This window comes from Mandrillus leucophaeus, unplaced genomic scaffold (assembly GCF_000951045.1).
Source record: "Mandrillus leucophaeus isolate KB7577 unplaced genomic scaffold, Mleu.le_1.0 Scaffold784, whole genome shotgun sequence".
Classification (NCBI taxonomy): Eukaryota; Metazoa; Chordata; class Mammalia; order Primates; family Cercopithecidae; genus Mandrillus; species Mandrillus leucophaeus.
Genome location: NW_012108519.1, coordinates 1,249,531 through 1,267,217, shown reverse-complemented (window position 1 = coordinate 1,267,217; position 17,687 = coordinate 1,249,531). Strand labels below are relative to the sequence as shown.

The window sequence follows — 17,687 nt, the reverse complement described above, 5'->3', positions numbered from 1 at the left end:
GCGCTCAAAGTTAAGGCCAACCCATACTGAGGTTGTTTCTAGCCCATCCTATTTATCTGAGCCTATTATTTCTACCTCTTGGACTACGTTGTGTCTCAGGCCCCCTTCATTTCTTCCTACTAAAGTCCTTCATAGGATGATAGATCCAGTTAAAAATACTTTTCTTTAAAAAACACAACAAAAACAATACACACACACACACACACACACACACACACATCTTAGAGGGATTTGCTCATTCTTTTGTCCATTTTTCCCCATCATATCATACTTACTTCTTCATAAGCTTAACTCCTGGTACACAGAGGTACTTTGAACTAAATGAAACAAAATTGTTAAAGCAAATAACATACGCTTTAAAGTCTACCTTTTGTTAATAGATATACATTCACTTTATCATAATTTTCTTGAACATAAAATCACTTAATATTTGTTTTCTAAGAGTCCCTTTCTTTTTTTAAAACCTGTGGGGGTGGTGAGAGAAGAGACTCTCTTGTTTGCTTTGGCAATATTCAGATTAAGCCATCTCTAAGAATTAAATCATCAGAAAGTTACAAAAGCATTCAAGCTTATATTGTGGGCAATAGGCTACTGTTTAATTTGCAATTACATGCACAATTTAGAAACCACTTTAAGATAATTCAGCCTCTGGAGTATTGCTAACATATTAGCTATTATAAAACACATTGAAGGGGGAGAAAAGATCATATGGAATAAGGTGATAGGAAGTAAGGAATATTAAACTTAGGGTGTTAGTCTCCCAAATTGAGAAAAGTAATCTGTTCCATAATTGTGAAACATACTGATAAAGTGTTTATTCCCCAGTGTTAAGCTTCTTTATGTGAAGAATTTGCAATTAAAACTGAAATGCAGTCAAGCTTGGCAGACATCAAGTGTATTATGCTTTACTATATATCAACCAAGGAATCTAAAACAAAAAAACACACTAGTCTTTTCTGTTTCTGATAATACAGTTTACTTATTCACACTGTGTTTATTAGAACCAGCAACCTTTTAACAAAAGCATAGTAAGTGTCTATGGCAATGGGCATGCAGCTATGGAATGTGAACATGGTAAACACAGTAACTTATTTCTTAGAAAAACACATGCAGAAGATGTAGGTTAAAGTGCAAAAATAGTTCTCAAATTTTGAGAAAAATATGTAATTTCTTGAACATTTCAGTCAAAGTGATGATACAATTTCCTACTGTCCAGGAAAATGCCTTCTGCCTTCCTGGTCTAAAATATTCACTAACAAGAGATATTTGACAATATGATTTTTCTTTATTTGCACAAACAGTAGCAAGGCCTAAAAGAAAAGCACAAAATCTAAGTCCCAATAACAACATCAAATAGCATGCCAGAAACCCTTAAGTGTAATCAAGAAAGCTTTATTTTCCAAAATAATTTTTAAAGTATACAAAGAATACACATTAAAACGACACCATCTGGAACACCTTCTGTTTAGAGCTTTTTAGAGCAAAAATGCTCTGTGTGTGGAAAATATTATTGCAATATTTTTCTGTCTAAAGACACTCATGCTATGCATATAGAGAAAATGACCATGAAGATTAAAATATCTATCTAAATAGTGACTATATACAGGGGATAATTATCAATTTATAAACATTTCCAGTTTAGGGGATTCTTTCTCCTCCTTGCTTTTAAAAACCATTAATGTTTTTCAGCATTTTAATCAAAGGTAGATAAGAACAGGAAAAATATGTGAAATTAACTCATTAAATTTATGTATGATTTACATTTCTGGCTCAAGCTGCTACTAGCAAAAATTAAAGGTTCAAGCTTACAGCTGGTTGGTTTTTTTTTCTTTCAACTACTCACACTATCTCTACAGGCCATCAGTATAAATAATTGGAAGTTGTTTTACTTCCAGAAGCCACAATTTTATCTGTCACTGACAAGTCTAACAGAATCTACCATTGCTGACAGTCATCATTTCCCAAAGGGCTAATAGATCAAAAGGGAGATGAAAACAAGGGTGGTACAATGAAATTTTCTCATTTTGGCATGGTACTGAAACAGCTTTTCAACAATCACAGCCATAATTAACTAGTTATGTTTGAGTACTGGGCGAGAAGTGCATAGTCTCTATCTTGGCAAATGATACTATCATTCACAGAATCACCCAGGCCAGGAGCTCAAGGGTCGTCACTCTTATCTCCCAGTTCACAAAGCAATTGAAAATTGACTGGTATCTTTCTCAACATCCCACTACCACATGGAGAAAACTATCAACATCCAAAATCATCCATCAATTCTTCTTTTCTTACTTTTGCAGTTGAGGGATCTTGCTCTCTTGCTTGTACTCTCTCTTAGACCTTCAATCCCTCCCATTTTATGTTTCTTTTCCATCAAAATTTATACGTGTACAAGTTCAAGCCATCTGAAAACAAACTGCACATATATGCCCTTTCTGGGTCAAATCCCTTACCTAGTTAATCCTATGAACCTCCCTCCAGACATCTTGACAAAGTGACCTCACCAGCTATCTCACTTTACTAAGTTCCCATTCTTAATCTGATCTAGTACCTGCCTGTTCACTTCTGCTCTGCCCCAAGTCACCAGATGGACTCCAAATCATTTATCTCATGGAGTGTTTATTCTCACTGGGCATGTCCTTGTATCAGCACTTGACATTTTTAACTGATCCTTCCTTTTTGAGACACTCTCTTCCTGGGCTTTACAACACTTTGTACTCTCTCTTAGTTTCTGGCCTCACTCTCTGAGTAAACAAGCAGCTACTACTGCCTGACAAATTCCCCTAAAAATGATGTATAGTCATCAAAGCTCCAACATAGGATTTCTTCCTCTCTCCTTCCATAGAATCACCCTAAGTAATTTCACCTTCTTCCTTCTTCACACTGATAACTCCAATATCTGTATTTCCAACCTCTTAATCTTTTCATGAATATCTTATCCATAAAAATAACTTTCTCCCATCAATTTATTCTTAGATGACTTATAAGAAATCTCATGCTCAACATGTCTTAAACTCATTATCTCCCAGGCTCTCTCCCAAACCTGCTCCTTTTTCCATCATTCCCTATATGATGTCTATGTAGTCACAGAATACACACACATATGTTTATATGTCTATGTAAATAAGTAGATACATAAATATGAGACCCTGTTTTGCACCATACAGGGTGCTGTGCCTGCCACGTATGTATGGTCTTTGCTCTGTCAGGGTTCATAACCTCATGTTCTTGTCATCTACTGTGCAGATTCTTTACTTTTATGCATGATGTTGACCTCCCTTCTCTCTACTTCATTTTCAATTAGGTAGGAATTGTATGGACATGTTTTCTAACAATTTTATAAAAATGTTTTCTAGTAAACATTTTTATTTTTCTAATAAATGCTTAAATTTTGAATTCTAGTAACTCATAGTGTCTATCCAGACTCTATGGTTTATTTAAATCCTGAGAAATATCTTTACAAAGATATTGGTAAATGAATATTGAACACTTTTTTAAAAAAAAATTTAAGTTACACAATGACCTTAACTTTAAAATGAACCATTCTCCTCAATATCATATAGGCAAAAGAAGGCTATTTAAGTACTTAAAATGGGGCTTGGCACATGGTAACTGCCCCACTGTCATCATTGTTACTATCAGATGATATTGATTTGGAGTAAAAAGGAAAAGCAAGTAAACCAAAGACAGAAGTATGTGATAATATAGGTGCATTTAAGTGGTGGGTATGGTACATTAGAAATGCGAAGAGATTTAAGGAAAATAACTTGGTTATATTTATCCTCACGTTTCTCCCACTCCTATTACTCTTCACTTTCATAAAAATACTTTCAACATAACTTGTTAGTAACACATGTAGACAAAAACTTTCAATTACCAAAAATGTTACTAAGTGTCTGTGACCATTATTTTGGAATTCATTAGTCTTCTACTTTTCCATGAACTCAAAAATAATATTACAAATGAATTTCATCTCCTGATTTCTACAGTACAGGGTAAGATCAAAACGTACAAAATAACAAAACATTTAGTCCTCTGGCTTCCATATCTTGCATTTGTGAGGGGGTGGACTGTGTGCAGTAAGCACTAAATAGAATTTCATCAAACTAAATCATTCTAATCCATGTTTGCTACATTTTAATTCAAACCTATGTACCACTGGTCAAATCCTTCATAGATTAAAAAAATGGTACAAAAATACTTTGGCTATAATAACCTGAAAAAATGAAAAGGATAAACACATTTGCCAAGCTGATGCTTGCCTATCTGTTTGAACATAAGCTCTGAGGGGTCAGACACCAAGTTTATGTTGTTTACCTTTTTTATTTTCCTGCCATGGAAGTGGCAGTCAGTAAGCATTCCATAAATATTAATAAATGACTGTAAAACTGCATTTATGCTAGTATTTTAATGTCAAATCCTATCTATACCTAATAATTCCTCATTATTTCTGGACAAAAAATTAACAATACTCTGACAGTACAGTGAAATCATCATCTGGTACCAAAAATAAGAATATAAAGTATCATTAACCATAATAATCCAAGAAATAAGTAAAAATGCAAAGTCCTAATTATGCCTAGAAGTTAACAAACACAATCTGACATAAATATCTAATCAGTAATATTCTTGCTGTATAAAGCTCTTGATGTCGTCCTGCGAAGTTGAAGGAAAGGCAGGTTCCGAAAACCATTGAAAGTCATTATCCTTGTCACAGCAATAAAAATAATCAAATGAAGGCTTATTTAGCTATATTTTAATATTGCAGTTAAACTTTGAACAACGTAAGATTGAACTGCACAGATTCCTTCATACAGATTTTTCTTTTGTCTCTGCCACCCCCCGAGACAGCATGATCAACCCCTCCTCAGCCTACACATATAAAGACACTGATGAATACTTTCATGATGATCTAATTCCACTTAATGAGTAGTAAATATGTTTTATCCTATGATTTTAATAGCGTTTTCTTTTCTCTAGCTCACTTTTTTGTAAGAATACAAATAATCTTGCACTATTATAAAGCAAACCATACTGAACCAGTATAATTAAGAGTTTTTTTTTTTTTTTCTAAAGCAAATTACAAGAAGCCAAGGGGAAAAAATACCTAATTTGTTGAAGAAGAAAGGCAGTTTGAAGATTTTCCAAAGAACTACAAATAGAACTACCATTCGATCCAGCAATCCCTCTACTAGGTATCTATCCAAAGGAAAAAAAAAATGGTTCTACCAAAAAGACACCTGAACCCATATGTTTATCACAGCACTATTCACAAGAGTAAAGATGTGGAATCAACTCAAGTACCGATCAGTGGTTGACAGGCTAAGGAAAATGTGGTCATATATACCATGGAATACTACATAGCCATAAAAAAGGAATGAAGTCAAGTCCTTTGCAGCAACATGGATGCAGCTGAAGGTCCTTATCCTAAGTGAATTAACACAGAAACAGAAAATCAAATACTGCATGTGGTCACTTATAAGTGTGAGATAAATAATGAGTATATACGGAAATAGAGATGGAAATAATAGACACTGAGGACTCCAAAAGTGGGGACCGAAGGGGGCAAGGGCTGAAAAACTACCTATTGGGTACTATGGTCACTACTTGGGTGATGGGCTCAATAGAAGCCCAAACCCTAGCACTACACAATATATCCATGTAACAAACCTGCACATATGTAGATATGTGCCCCTTGAATCCAAAATTAAAAATAAAAGAAATTGTCTTCCTAATTGCTCTGGTATGTCCCCGGCTGCTCCTTCCCAGGCTTCTTTGCTTGATTATCTCCTCTTCTAGACCTTTACATATTGGAGGACCTCCGGCTATATCTTCAACTCTCTTTTCTATCCACACTCTCTACTAAGTGAACCTGTCCAGTTCCTTAGCAAAATAGCATGAGCACAGTGGTGACTCCCAAATTTATATCTCCAGATATAACCTCTTCACTTAATTCTAGACATGCATATTCAACTGCTTACTCACCAGATCCACTTTGCCACCAAAGAGACATCTCCGAGTTATCATTCCCAAAACCAAATTCTTGATCTACTGTCTTAAACTTACGAATATCCTACCTCTATGCTCCAAGTATTTGTTCTCTCAAAAAACAGCACCATAATTCAGTAATTGCTCAGGTCAAGAATTCTGGCATCATCCTTGACTCTTACAGTTATCTAATCCATCAACAGATCCTGACACCTCTACCTTCACGATATATCCAACCACTCCTATTCTCAGATAAGCCATTGCTTTCCCAGCCAGCATCCTCACTAAACACCCACTTTCACTTTCATCCCCCAGAAGCTTGTTCATCTGGAGTCAGAGTAATCCAGTAAAAACATAAATCAGACCATTCTACTTCCCAGCTCTCAGACTGAGCAGCTTCCCATCATAATTTGATTAAATTTCAAATCTTTACACATCATGACTGATAAGGTCCTATATGATAAGGTTGTGGGTATCTCTGAAATCGTTTCTTCCCACTCTCTCTTTCATTCAAATATTCCCAGCCACCACAGCTTCCTTGCAGAACTTGGACATGCCAAGTACAACACACTCTTAGAGTCTTCAAATACCCTTGGCCCTACACCTGAAATACTCTATCTGGATTACTGCAAAGTTTACTTTTTCACTTTATGAAGATCTTTCATCCAATATTTCTTCTCTTAGCTAGCAAACACAGATACTATCCCATCAGACTATTTTTATATTACTTATTTTTCTGCGTAGAATTTAAAATTGATGGACAGAACAGCATATAATTATTTTTGTCTGCTTACACTGTTTTCCCTAATAGTATACATGTTTCATGATGGTAGGGACTAGTCTGTTTTATTCATCATGATATCACCAATACCTTTAACAGTCCCTGATGCACAGTAGATGCTTACTAGTTACTGAAAAAACTGAATAAATTCAAGAGATCAAATTTTAGCTATGCGTGACCCATACGCTATAGATAATTCAGAATACAATTTATAGTCATCATATTCTTACCAGGAAGATACATTTATAATTACCAAACTGCTTTCCAAATACTTAAATGTAAATGTCACAGAGGAATCTAGGTCTATAGAAAACTATACAATAATTGATCACAATAAGTCTGTCATAAAAATTATAAAAATATGTAAATATCATTGGTATAGTCTTTCCAAAGACTATATAGTATATATATGTATGTTTATATGATTCAGAAAATTTCAACAGGTTTTAAAATATTATTTTCTCCCTCAAGATAATAACAACAAAACAATCCCACTGCCCAGAGTTGTTGAGACAAAGAACAAAAAGCAAAAAGGCACTTACCTCCCTTTTTCTACCAAGAGTAAGACATCCAGTTTTTCCCCATTTTGAACCATTGTGCTGATTGCTGAAGGGAGAACAAAAAGCAAAAACTTATTTTTTTTAAAACCCTACAATAAACATCCATGAAGACACAAATATTAATACTGCTTAGTCATAAGTTTGGGAGTGAGCCATCAAGATTTTACTAAAGGCTACCACTATTGTATGCAACAAAGAAAAGTGTTCCAAAGATAAGGGAGGAAAAAAACTCTTACTTAGCTCCTGCAGTCTTCTTAAGTGCATTCTATCTCCCTGAACTTCTTGCATTTGAAGGCAAAAATGCAAACTGGATTTGTCCATAGCAAACCAGCCTTTTCTCCACTGATCCAGGGCATGGCAGTCTTTGTAGAAGAGTTGACCAATCAAATCATAGTCAGCTTCTGTTAAGTTTTCAGCAAATAAGGGAACAAAATGCTGTTAAAACAAATACAAAAAAGTAATAAAGACAGTGAAAATAGGAAATCCCTTCCCTATCTAGAGATATGAGAGAAGGTAGACAAATTATCTTAGTTTTTCTATTTTAAAGATTCAAAGGTAACACCAAATTCAAAACAATTTAACTTGCTATCAGTCTTAAAACTGAACAACTATAATGTATTTTCAAATGGCAGCATCTTAAACCACATGTCTTGCAACAGAGTTGAAACCGCAAGACATTCTCTTGAGTGATTTGTAGAACTTTTCAAAATGTCAACCTTCAGCATTTTTCTCCATGTATATATTTTCCTGAATCTGCTCCTTTCTCCTTTGTGTATACCTTGAATAAAATATCTACCTATAAAAAGACACACACAGAAATGACTTTACAATATTGAGAATATCCTAACCATCAAAAACATGGCCTTAATTTGAATAATTATTTCTCCAAATTTTACTTTAATTTCTTCCCTGCTTAAGGGTCCTGAAGGTAGCTACTTCTTTTGACAACTTTCTTTGAAAATCTAATGAAGTATGAACTTCATTCCTATAATCTTATATGAAACTTTCATGGACCCCTGAAGCTCAAACGCAGACTCCCAGTTCAGAATCTTGTCTGGATTTAGAGCAATAACATAATATTTAAATACCTTGGCTATTGCCTCTGTCCATTTTCTTTGAGCTTGAGATGTTTCAGCTCCAAATAAAAACACACGTTCTGAGGGTAGGTAGATCTCAAAGATAAAGATGGGCCTAAAACATGCACAAATAAAAAGATACTACCAGTTACGTTTGGCTCCTAAGAAAACAAACAGCACACAGGTCAAGTTTTTAATTAAATGCCTTTTAAAATAAAGTAATGCTGTGAAATCATCCTATCAGATTCTGTTAATGGTTTGCATTTTATTCAGATGAGGTAAATGGAACACACTGGACTGGACAAAAGGAATATTTTGTATAATCACTTAATCATTCTATTGTGTAACTTTGTTTACGCCCTGGACACTCATCAGTTGACTGATGTAGCAAAGGGCTCTCCTTGGTCTGGTCTTCCCTCTCTCACCACTCCTTCTTGATTTACTCTGACCAACTGTTCAAAGCAAACATTTCCCAAACAGTTTTTAATACTCTTCTTGTCTAATTTCCAATAGGCCCAGTCATACAGCAGGTTCCCTCCAGAACACAAACACATGAAGCATTAACACTCTCTTACAGTTTTCGTAAGAAAGATAAATGTTCCTTTCATCATCTCAACTTACCCCAAATTTCTAACTCTTACTATAGATAACATTAAAGCAACATACCATGCTCTGAATTCTTTCCTGAGTTCCTCATTCACAACTCCATTTATTTCTTAGCACACGCTAAGTATGTGTGCTACTGTTACCTAAAAATCTCAAAATACCCTATGCCAAAGTCATCTTCCTTTCTCCTCTTTTCCATCCCAAGCCTGCTGTATCTCCTTCACGTCCTAATTTAGAAGCATCACAATCAACCTCATCACAACAAGCTCAAAACCCTTGAGTGTAACTTATTCTTCCACTTAACATCAACTCTTCGTCCAGTCAGTCTTTTAATCTTATCAGTTCACTCTCTTCCTCTAGTTAAATTCTCAACAATTACAGTCTCTCTTCCTCCAATCTCCTTACCACTTCTTCCAGCTCTCTTCCTAAAATATGTCTATATAACTCTTCAGTGCCTACATTATTGAGGTCATACTCTCCAATGTGCTATTTGAGGCAATTCAGCAAGAATATTATGGCAACAATTATTTTTTAACCGCATCTCATTGTAGATACTTTCTCTTTGCATATCTACTTGTATTAGTATATGTTATCAAGAATATTTTATTTTTAACATATTAATATACTGACATAAACTAGTATTAATTATATTTGTTATATTTCATTTACTAATTAGTAATTTAATATATAGAATCCACTTATTTTAACATTCCATAAGTCATATTACATTGAATAATCATTTAGGGTAAAACACTATTAAGATTAAAACAAAAGTCAATTAGTAATCAGTTTTGTTCACATCATAAATCAAATCAGATTTACTAGAAAACAAGTCATCTCAATTAGTCATCATAAAATAAAGGTAATATGTTCAATGTAGTTTTATGTAAATAAGAGCTTTGCAAATCTCTTCCCTTTCTCATATAAAAATCTTATTTAAAATCTATGCTCCTATAAAACTGAATTTTTTCAGATTTTAATGTCAATGTTTTTCATTAATTACATCAAAAAACATGATAAGATACTTTCACACCAAAGATCTTAGGGGCCTGCTTTTAAAGTCTTCACGGAGATTTATTTAAACTATAGTATAGGTGAGTCAAATATATTACATAAATAATGCTTAATCTATTCATTGTGACTTTTTCTGATCATTAAATTAACAAATATATCTTTAAGAAATTTAGCATTTCAATATACTATTAAATAGTTTATTTTAATGTGAATATATCGTCACAGAATATTCTTCTTTCTTATCTGTTTTAATTATGATACTCATTAAATGGATAAATGAATTTTACCACTAGTACACTATTTTAAATAATAAGTAAAAAAATTAAATGACTACAATGGTCATAAATGATATGCTATACATTTACATAAGATTTGGCCAGGCACAGCGGCTCACACTTGTAATCCCAGTACTTTGGGAGGTCAAGATGGGCAGATCACTTGAGGTCAGGAGTTTGAGACCAGCCTGATCAATATGGTGTAACCCCATCTCTACTAAAAATATAAAAATTAACTAGGTGTGGTGGCATGTGCAATCTCAGTTACTCAGGAGGCTGAGACATGAGAATCATTTGAACCCAGGAGGCGGAGGTTGCAGTGAGCCGAGATCACGCCACTGCACTCCAGTCTGGGTGACAGAGTGAGACTCCATCTCAAAAAAAAAAATACATAAAGATTTGATTCAAACATGCTAGCACTTCATATTACCTACTGTAAATATTTTAGTTTTCCTGCTTTATAGTGAATTCCCAAAAGAAATTTCCAAAAGTGCAAGGTAAGTAAGCTTCAAAAACCATTCAACCCTTCTATTAGAAGCAACTAAAGAACTAAAATAACAAAACTCTCATTAGCCGGTATAATTATCTGAAAATACATTTTATCCCCTAATTGTGTAAAGATAGACTTACCCAGTATTTAAATAGAAGTCCTCTTTGTGTATAGCCAGGCAGATAACTTCATTGATATTAATGGTGCCATTAGGTGTGGTAGACTTATCACTTTCATAGTAACTCAAGAAGCCTCCTTCCAAAACACACCATTTTTTATTTGTCTCTAAGAATTTGAAACAAAACAAATAACAAATTGAGCTAATCACGAATCTAATTTTAAAAACAAATACATGCTTCTAAATAATGGTTGGATGCAAGTAAATACATTTATTAATTGCCTATTTCACATAAAGTATATGACATTGCTGCGTGGGATATAAAGTTGTCATATTCTCTGCTCTCCAAAGAATTTACAATCTAGTAGCAAGGAATGTATAAAACAAAAATGGCTGTGACATTGATGACCAGAGAAGGCAGAGCCATAAAGAGGTTGTTGAAAAACAACTCTGAAGCTGCAGAGAATGAAATGTCTGTACAGAGTATTAAAAGGAAAAAAAAAATGTAGCATAAAAAGTGAGACTGCAGCTTATGGTAGGTATGCAAAAGAAGAAGGGTCAGAATCTGCAGGGCCCTTAATGCTTGTTCAGAAGATTTCAAATTCATCTTATACGGAAGTCAGCACACTACCACCTGCAGGCTAAATCAGACCATCACCTAAAATATAGATTTGATCTACAGACACTAAGACTACTAAGGTCTATATATTTGATATAATGAAGAAAGTCTATATATTAGATAATTTCTGAAGTTGGATTACTGTTCTGTGGTTACTTTAGGGTATTATTTATAAATGCCCTTCTTCTAAAGAAATACATACTGAACTACTAAAGGTAAAGAGGTGTCATGTCTGCAACTTACTTTTAAGTGTGCATATAAAGAAAGTATGAGATAAATATGTACCTGTATATACATACATGATACATATGTATGTGTATTACACATAGGCATATATACACACATACACAGAAAGAAAAATACAGCAAATGTAAAATGTTAATAATTGATACATCTGGGCAAAAGGTATATGAGAATTATTTGCACTATTCTTAGAACTTTTCTGTAAGTCTCAAATTATTAGTCAAACTAATTTAAAAGCTTAAGAATATATTAAACTAATTTCAAATTTTTCCTTTAGCATATGATCAGAATCTTAGGTGGGTGTGGGGGTGACATGAAAGAAAACAAGACAATGTATTTGGCTTCAAAAAACAATTACAAGGAGTAACAATCAAAATGGTGACACCTAAAGAGCTAGATAGGACACAGTACTCTGAAAATGAATTACCAAATGGGAAGTCCAATCATAACTGGCAGAAGCAAATAGCATAAACGAATCTTTTATGGGCACTGGAAAAGAAAACTAACAGAGACCAAAGCAATTCCTGGTCAAAGTGATATATAATTCCAGGGCCCTCAAATCCTGAGTCACAGTGTACGTCCTGCACAGTTAAAAATCGTGAAAAGCCACAATTTTTAAATGAACATTCATTGTGAGTTTCTAAAATATAAGAAAAGATAAAGTCAAAATACTAATCAAAGGGAGTTTGGAAGTAATTTCAAAGCAATGCACTCAGATGTCTAGAAGAATCCTCATAAGAGAATAAATAAAAAATGCACAATTATTCAGTGCATAGTTAATCACTGTCATAGATTAGGAGATCCACCCCTGTTCTCAGGCAGCTTGCAATCCAATGAAAGGGGAGACGCGTTCAAAATGATAACCAGCAGGTTGTCTCTTTAGTAGATTAGAAGCATTCAAGGAGGTAAGCCACCCCTCATATTGAAGTGATTAAAAAAAAAAAAAAACTGCAAAGAAAAAAAAGTCTATAAAATAATCCCTCATAATTTAGGAGGCATGTTTCTAAAGTAGCAAAAAAAGCATTCAGAGCCACAATCCTTCCATAGCATCAGGAAAGAACAGTAGGAAGAAAGTCATAGAAAGGTCAAACTGCAGAAACCCTATGTGCCCAGAGAATCAGATTACATGTGAAGTTGGGAAATGGGAAACAAGATTGCAGGTTCACGGCAGAGGCCAGACCCCAACAGTCTCACTTGACAGGTGTTCAGGAGTTTGTGCCTCTCTCACTTAGACAAGTGGGAGCCATTCCAAGGTCTTAAACAAACAGTGCCAAATGAATTAAGCATAACATAAATGTGACTGCAGAATCTCATTATGTAAATTCTAATGGGAAACAAATGACACATCTCTTTAAAATGGTATGTACAAACTCATTTTCAGTTAGAATTATAAGCTTGAGGAGAGTTAGTCCTGTAGCTTTCTCATTTCTGTAACCATTTCTTAGCTTTATTTTTGTAAGTGAAATGGGCTAGAAGTCAGACAAGGCAGGCACACATATTGTCTTTGAGGATTTATAATAATGAAGCTGTGGCAGGAAATCGTGACATTCCCATTGATATGGGAAGCAATGAAAAGGTTCAGCAAGATTATGTTGTATGATGCTGGTCTGCCTGGCTAATTTAGATATTCACTCCTAAATCTGACTTTGAGAAATGTCAGTACCCTCCTTGAAACCCTCTTTGCTCCACAAGTCATTTTAATTGTTAAAGGAAGCTGTTTACCAACATAAAACTGTGACCACAGAATGAATGACACTCAGGCCTCAGCTGTTCCATAAATAGGAGCTTATAGGATGCAAGTAAATTTAGTGGACTGGCAAGAGGGGTTATTCATTCTTTCTATTCAATCTTCATGTTGAGATCAGTGAAGAAAAACATTACTACAGGATTTACCCAAGCACAGGTAAAGAATTCCCCAGAGGTGACCAACTGAAATGCTACCATGGAATGATAGACATAATATAGTTGGATACCGTAAATGTCGGCTACAGCCCACAGGACAACATACCTAAACTCAAAGGCTAACTGGAAGTCAGGGGCAACTGTGCTTAAACATAAGCTCTTCAGTGCTCCTCTTCATCATCATCATCATATTTATGTGCCATGCACTGTTCTACACATTTTACATGCTTTAACTCATTGAATCCTCAGAACAACCCAGTTATGTCAGTTATATTATGCCCCTTCCTTGTACCTTTTTCACTGGCACATAACAGGTTAATCGACATTCCTGAGGTCACATTAAGTACTTAGCATCAGAGTTGGGGAAGGAACCCCAGGCAATTGGGTTCTGAAAGTTGCTGTTTTAACCTCACTGGCAGGTGGGTTCTGGAAGCCGCCCTCTTAGCGCCTGCACACAGTTACTCACTGTATCTGTTAAATGCTTGAACTATATACATTCATCTCAAAAATGTATTAGGGTAAAGAAGTCATACCTTCTAATACATATGTATACAATACATCTGAGGTAGTTAAGGCAAAACTGTTATTTTTTTGAAACTATGAATTTGTTTCATGATGAGAAATTTCCTAAATTAATAGTATTCAACACCCACTACGAACAGTAATATATGTTAGTAATCTTTTTCATTTAAAAGACATGTGTTTTAGCCTTGGAAAAACATGTTTAAGCTATACAATCTAGGCTTTCACAGAACAAAAGATCTTCAAAATTCCTCAATGTTAATCCACAAAGTTAAATATAAACAGACAGAAATATAATTTCTAGTAATCCAAAACAACCACTTTCTTTTTAAAAATCGAATACTGTGTAAACAAATCAAGGTAAGATATCAAGGGAAAAAATATGGTCGAGGTGGGAAAAGGGAAAACAAAATCAGGATGCTATTATTCAACTCTGTGCTTAGGCTCAACAAAAGCAATCCATCTTTCTTTTCATGAACACTAAACTGAAAAGGAAAAAAAAAAAAGAAAAATACAGATCAGTCTTCATAACCAGAGGCTAGAAAAACTTCAAATCTTGAAAACCTGAACTGACAATTTGAAGCCTCTGAAACTCTGGAACTGCATGCATTTTATTCCCAGACTTTTGTCTCTGTTTTTAATCATTTTGTTCTATGGCTGTCCTGACAAGTGCTGATGGAGTGGTAGCATCCAAGTGCTTGCTTTCAGAGGCAAAGGTGACAACCACACTTTAATCTCTAAATCTTTCCAAATAATTCATTTTTTTCATAAATCTGATGTTCAACAGAAACAACACTATTGCACAAACTTCAAGGGAGAAAAAGAAACAAATACAGAAGTTTTTCTGGATAGTTCAACTTTTCCTGTTCATTTGCAAGTAGGGGCTTTCTGCACAAAATATGCTTTGTGCCAGCAATTATATCTTTTTATCCACAGATCAAAACCAAATTATTGATATATGAGTCATCCATTTACACTAGTGGTAACTTTCCTAAAAAATGATTCTTCTATCATTCCACAAATATTTATCATGTCCTACCATGTGCTGACACTGTTTTGGGTATCAAAGATTTGATAATCCTTGACAAGCTAGAAAAAGCTGATGCCTCATTGAGCTTTCACTTCGGGGGAAAGAGAAACAAATAAATGGAAACAGCACATCTCCATGTGATCAGTGGTAGGACGAATATACACAGCATCCTATGAACGAGAAGGGCTGGCAGTGGGTTCACACATTAGTAGGGTGTCAGAGAGGCCTCACTAACTAGGGGGAACTGAATTGATTCCTGAATAAAAAGGAACCAGACTGGGGGAAGTGCCCTCTTTGCAGAGGGAACAGCAGGTGAAAAGGACTAAAAGAGGCAGAAAAGGACTTGGCATGTTCCAGGAATAGGGAGGAAACCAGTGCAGCCAGGCAAGTAACCATGTAGAGACACAGTCTTGCTCTGTCTCCCAGGCTGCAGTGCAGTGGCACGATCTCGGCTCACTGCAAGCTCCGCCTCCCGGGTTCACGCCATTCCACTAAAAAGGTCTTTTAGGTCACAATAAAAAATAAGGTTATATTCTGGAGTGAGGAGCCACTAGACTTGAGCAATGGAATTACATGTTCAGTTTTCCAGTTTGTTTGTTGTTGTTGTTGACCTTTAGAAGACATGATCTTCCTATGTAGCCCAAGCTGCGTTCAAGCAATCCTCTTATCCCAGCCTTCTGACTACCTGGGTGATTTCCATTTTTAAAGATAATTGGCCAGGCGCAATGACTCACGCGTGTAATCCTAGCACATTGGGAGGCTGAGACAGGCAGATTACTTGAGGTCAGGAGTTCAAGACCAGCCTGGCCAACATGGTGAAATCTCTTCTCTACTAAAAATACAAAAATTAGCTGGGTGTGGCGGTGGGTGCCTATAATGTCAAATACTCAGCAGGCTGAGGCAAGAGAATTACTTGAACCCAGGAGGCAGAGGTTGCAGTGAGCGGAGATTGTGCCACTGCATTCCAGTTTGGGCGACAGAGCAAGACTCCATCTGAAAAGAGAGAGGGGAAGGAAGGAAGGGAGGAAGGGGGGGAGAGGGGAGAGGAGGGAGGGAGGAAGGAAGGAAGGAAGGAAGGAAGGAAGGAAACAAAAAAGATAAGCCTCTTTTTTGGAGACAGTTTTGAAGGGAAGCTAGGGTAAATACAGAAAGACAATTAAGGAAGGCACTGCAGCATAGGTAGGTCAGGATGGTTACTGTGGCTGGAAGGACATCAGTGGAAATGAAGAGTAGTCAACTGCTTCAAGATCTATTTTGAGTTTGAAGTGATAGAACTTGCTGGTAAATTGGATGAAAGATATTAAGACAATCAAAGAATACCCTGCCAGATTATTTTCATTAAAATCATTGCTATTGTACTATATAGAAAAAATACAGAAGCTAACTTTCATATTACCTAAAAGATAGTGTTTTAAAACGGAAAAATATCCGTAAGTTACATATATAGATAATGCACCCGTTTCTTTTTTAAAATATATTTTAACCAAAAATCCATAGTTAATATACAAAAAATGGAATTATTTAGTTACAATTGTTTATTACATCAATGTAGTACTCAAGTAAATTTAAAAACCAATCTGTTTCAAGAAAATATTAAAGAAGACTGGTAAGTTTACAAATATTATAACCACAATTGTCAAAAATAATATAAAGATTATTTTTAACCTGTACAATGCTTACAATATATTGAAAAGTCTTGGGAAGAAAATCTTGTGTTTCAATCCCCATTTGATCTTTATAAATCTGGTCTGAAGAGTGGGTCTGTGATATCCGAGTATTTAGAAGAAACATTCTTCTAAACTTTTTTTTAAGTATCTTAATTATTTTGATGATTGATATAGTCAATTCACAGAGTGTGCAAGAACTTTCATCTTCTGATCGCTTATCTTTTAACTACTTAGGGATAATACTGACAGTAAAAGTGGAAGACAATAAAACAAAACAACAAAAACAGTAAAATCTGACATTTATTATTGGCTAGGCTGAGTATAGGATGACAAAAACCAATTGTCGAAAGAATCAAAAACACCTAATTCAAACGATAAAAATGCTCTGCCATTCTACTGTCATCTGGCTGTCACACCTTGACCAAAGTTAAAGTGCTACTGTAACAGTGAGAACACAAATCAGGTGTAAACTTCGGCTTCATGCTGAGCTTCATTGTTCATGTGAAAATCGACGTAACATCAATGATCTTGTAGACTTTTATGAGGATTATAATTAATGTATGTAAAGTACCTAAAGCCATGCCTTACACATAATACATGCTCACTCACTATAGGACAGCTATTCTTTTCAGGAAAATCTAATAATGTATAGTTAATCTCAATATAATTCTGCTTCAGGATATATTACATGTTTTTTTTATATATATATATATATGGAAATAAAGCTTTTATATTGAAATAAGAACTGCAAATTACATATATGAGGATTAACACTCTACAGTGAGTTTGTCATTCT

The 17,687-nt window shown here is 34.9% G+C and overlaps 1 protein-coding gene across 1 annotated transcript in view; it reads right to left on the bottom strand.

The window, feature by feature from the left end:
• Positions 1-17,687, bottom strand: part of ARAP2 (ArfGAP with RhoGAP domain, ankyrin repeat and PH domain 2) — a 181,208-nt gene that overhangs the window by 71,709 nt on the left and 91,812 nt on the right. Inside the window, exons 16-19 of the mRNA XM_011967062.1 lie at positions 10,931-11,075; positions 8,418-8,520; positions 7,566-7,764; positions 7,312-7,375 (exon numbers count right to left, since the gene is read on the bottom strand). Coding sequence (XP_011822452.1) covers positions 7,312-7,375; positions 7,566-7,764; positions 8,418-8,520; positions 10,931-11,075 — 511 coding nt within the window. The remainder of the gene's footprint in view (positions 1-7,311; positions 7,376-7,565; positions 7,765-8,417; positions 8,521-10,930; positions 11,076-17,687) is intronic.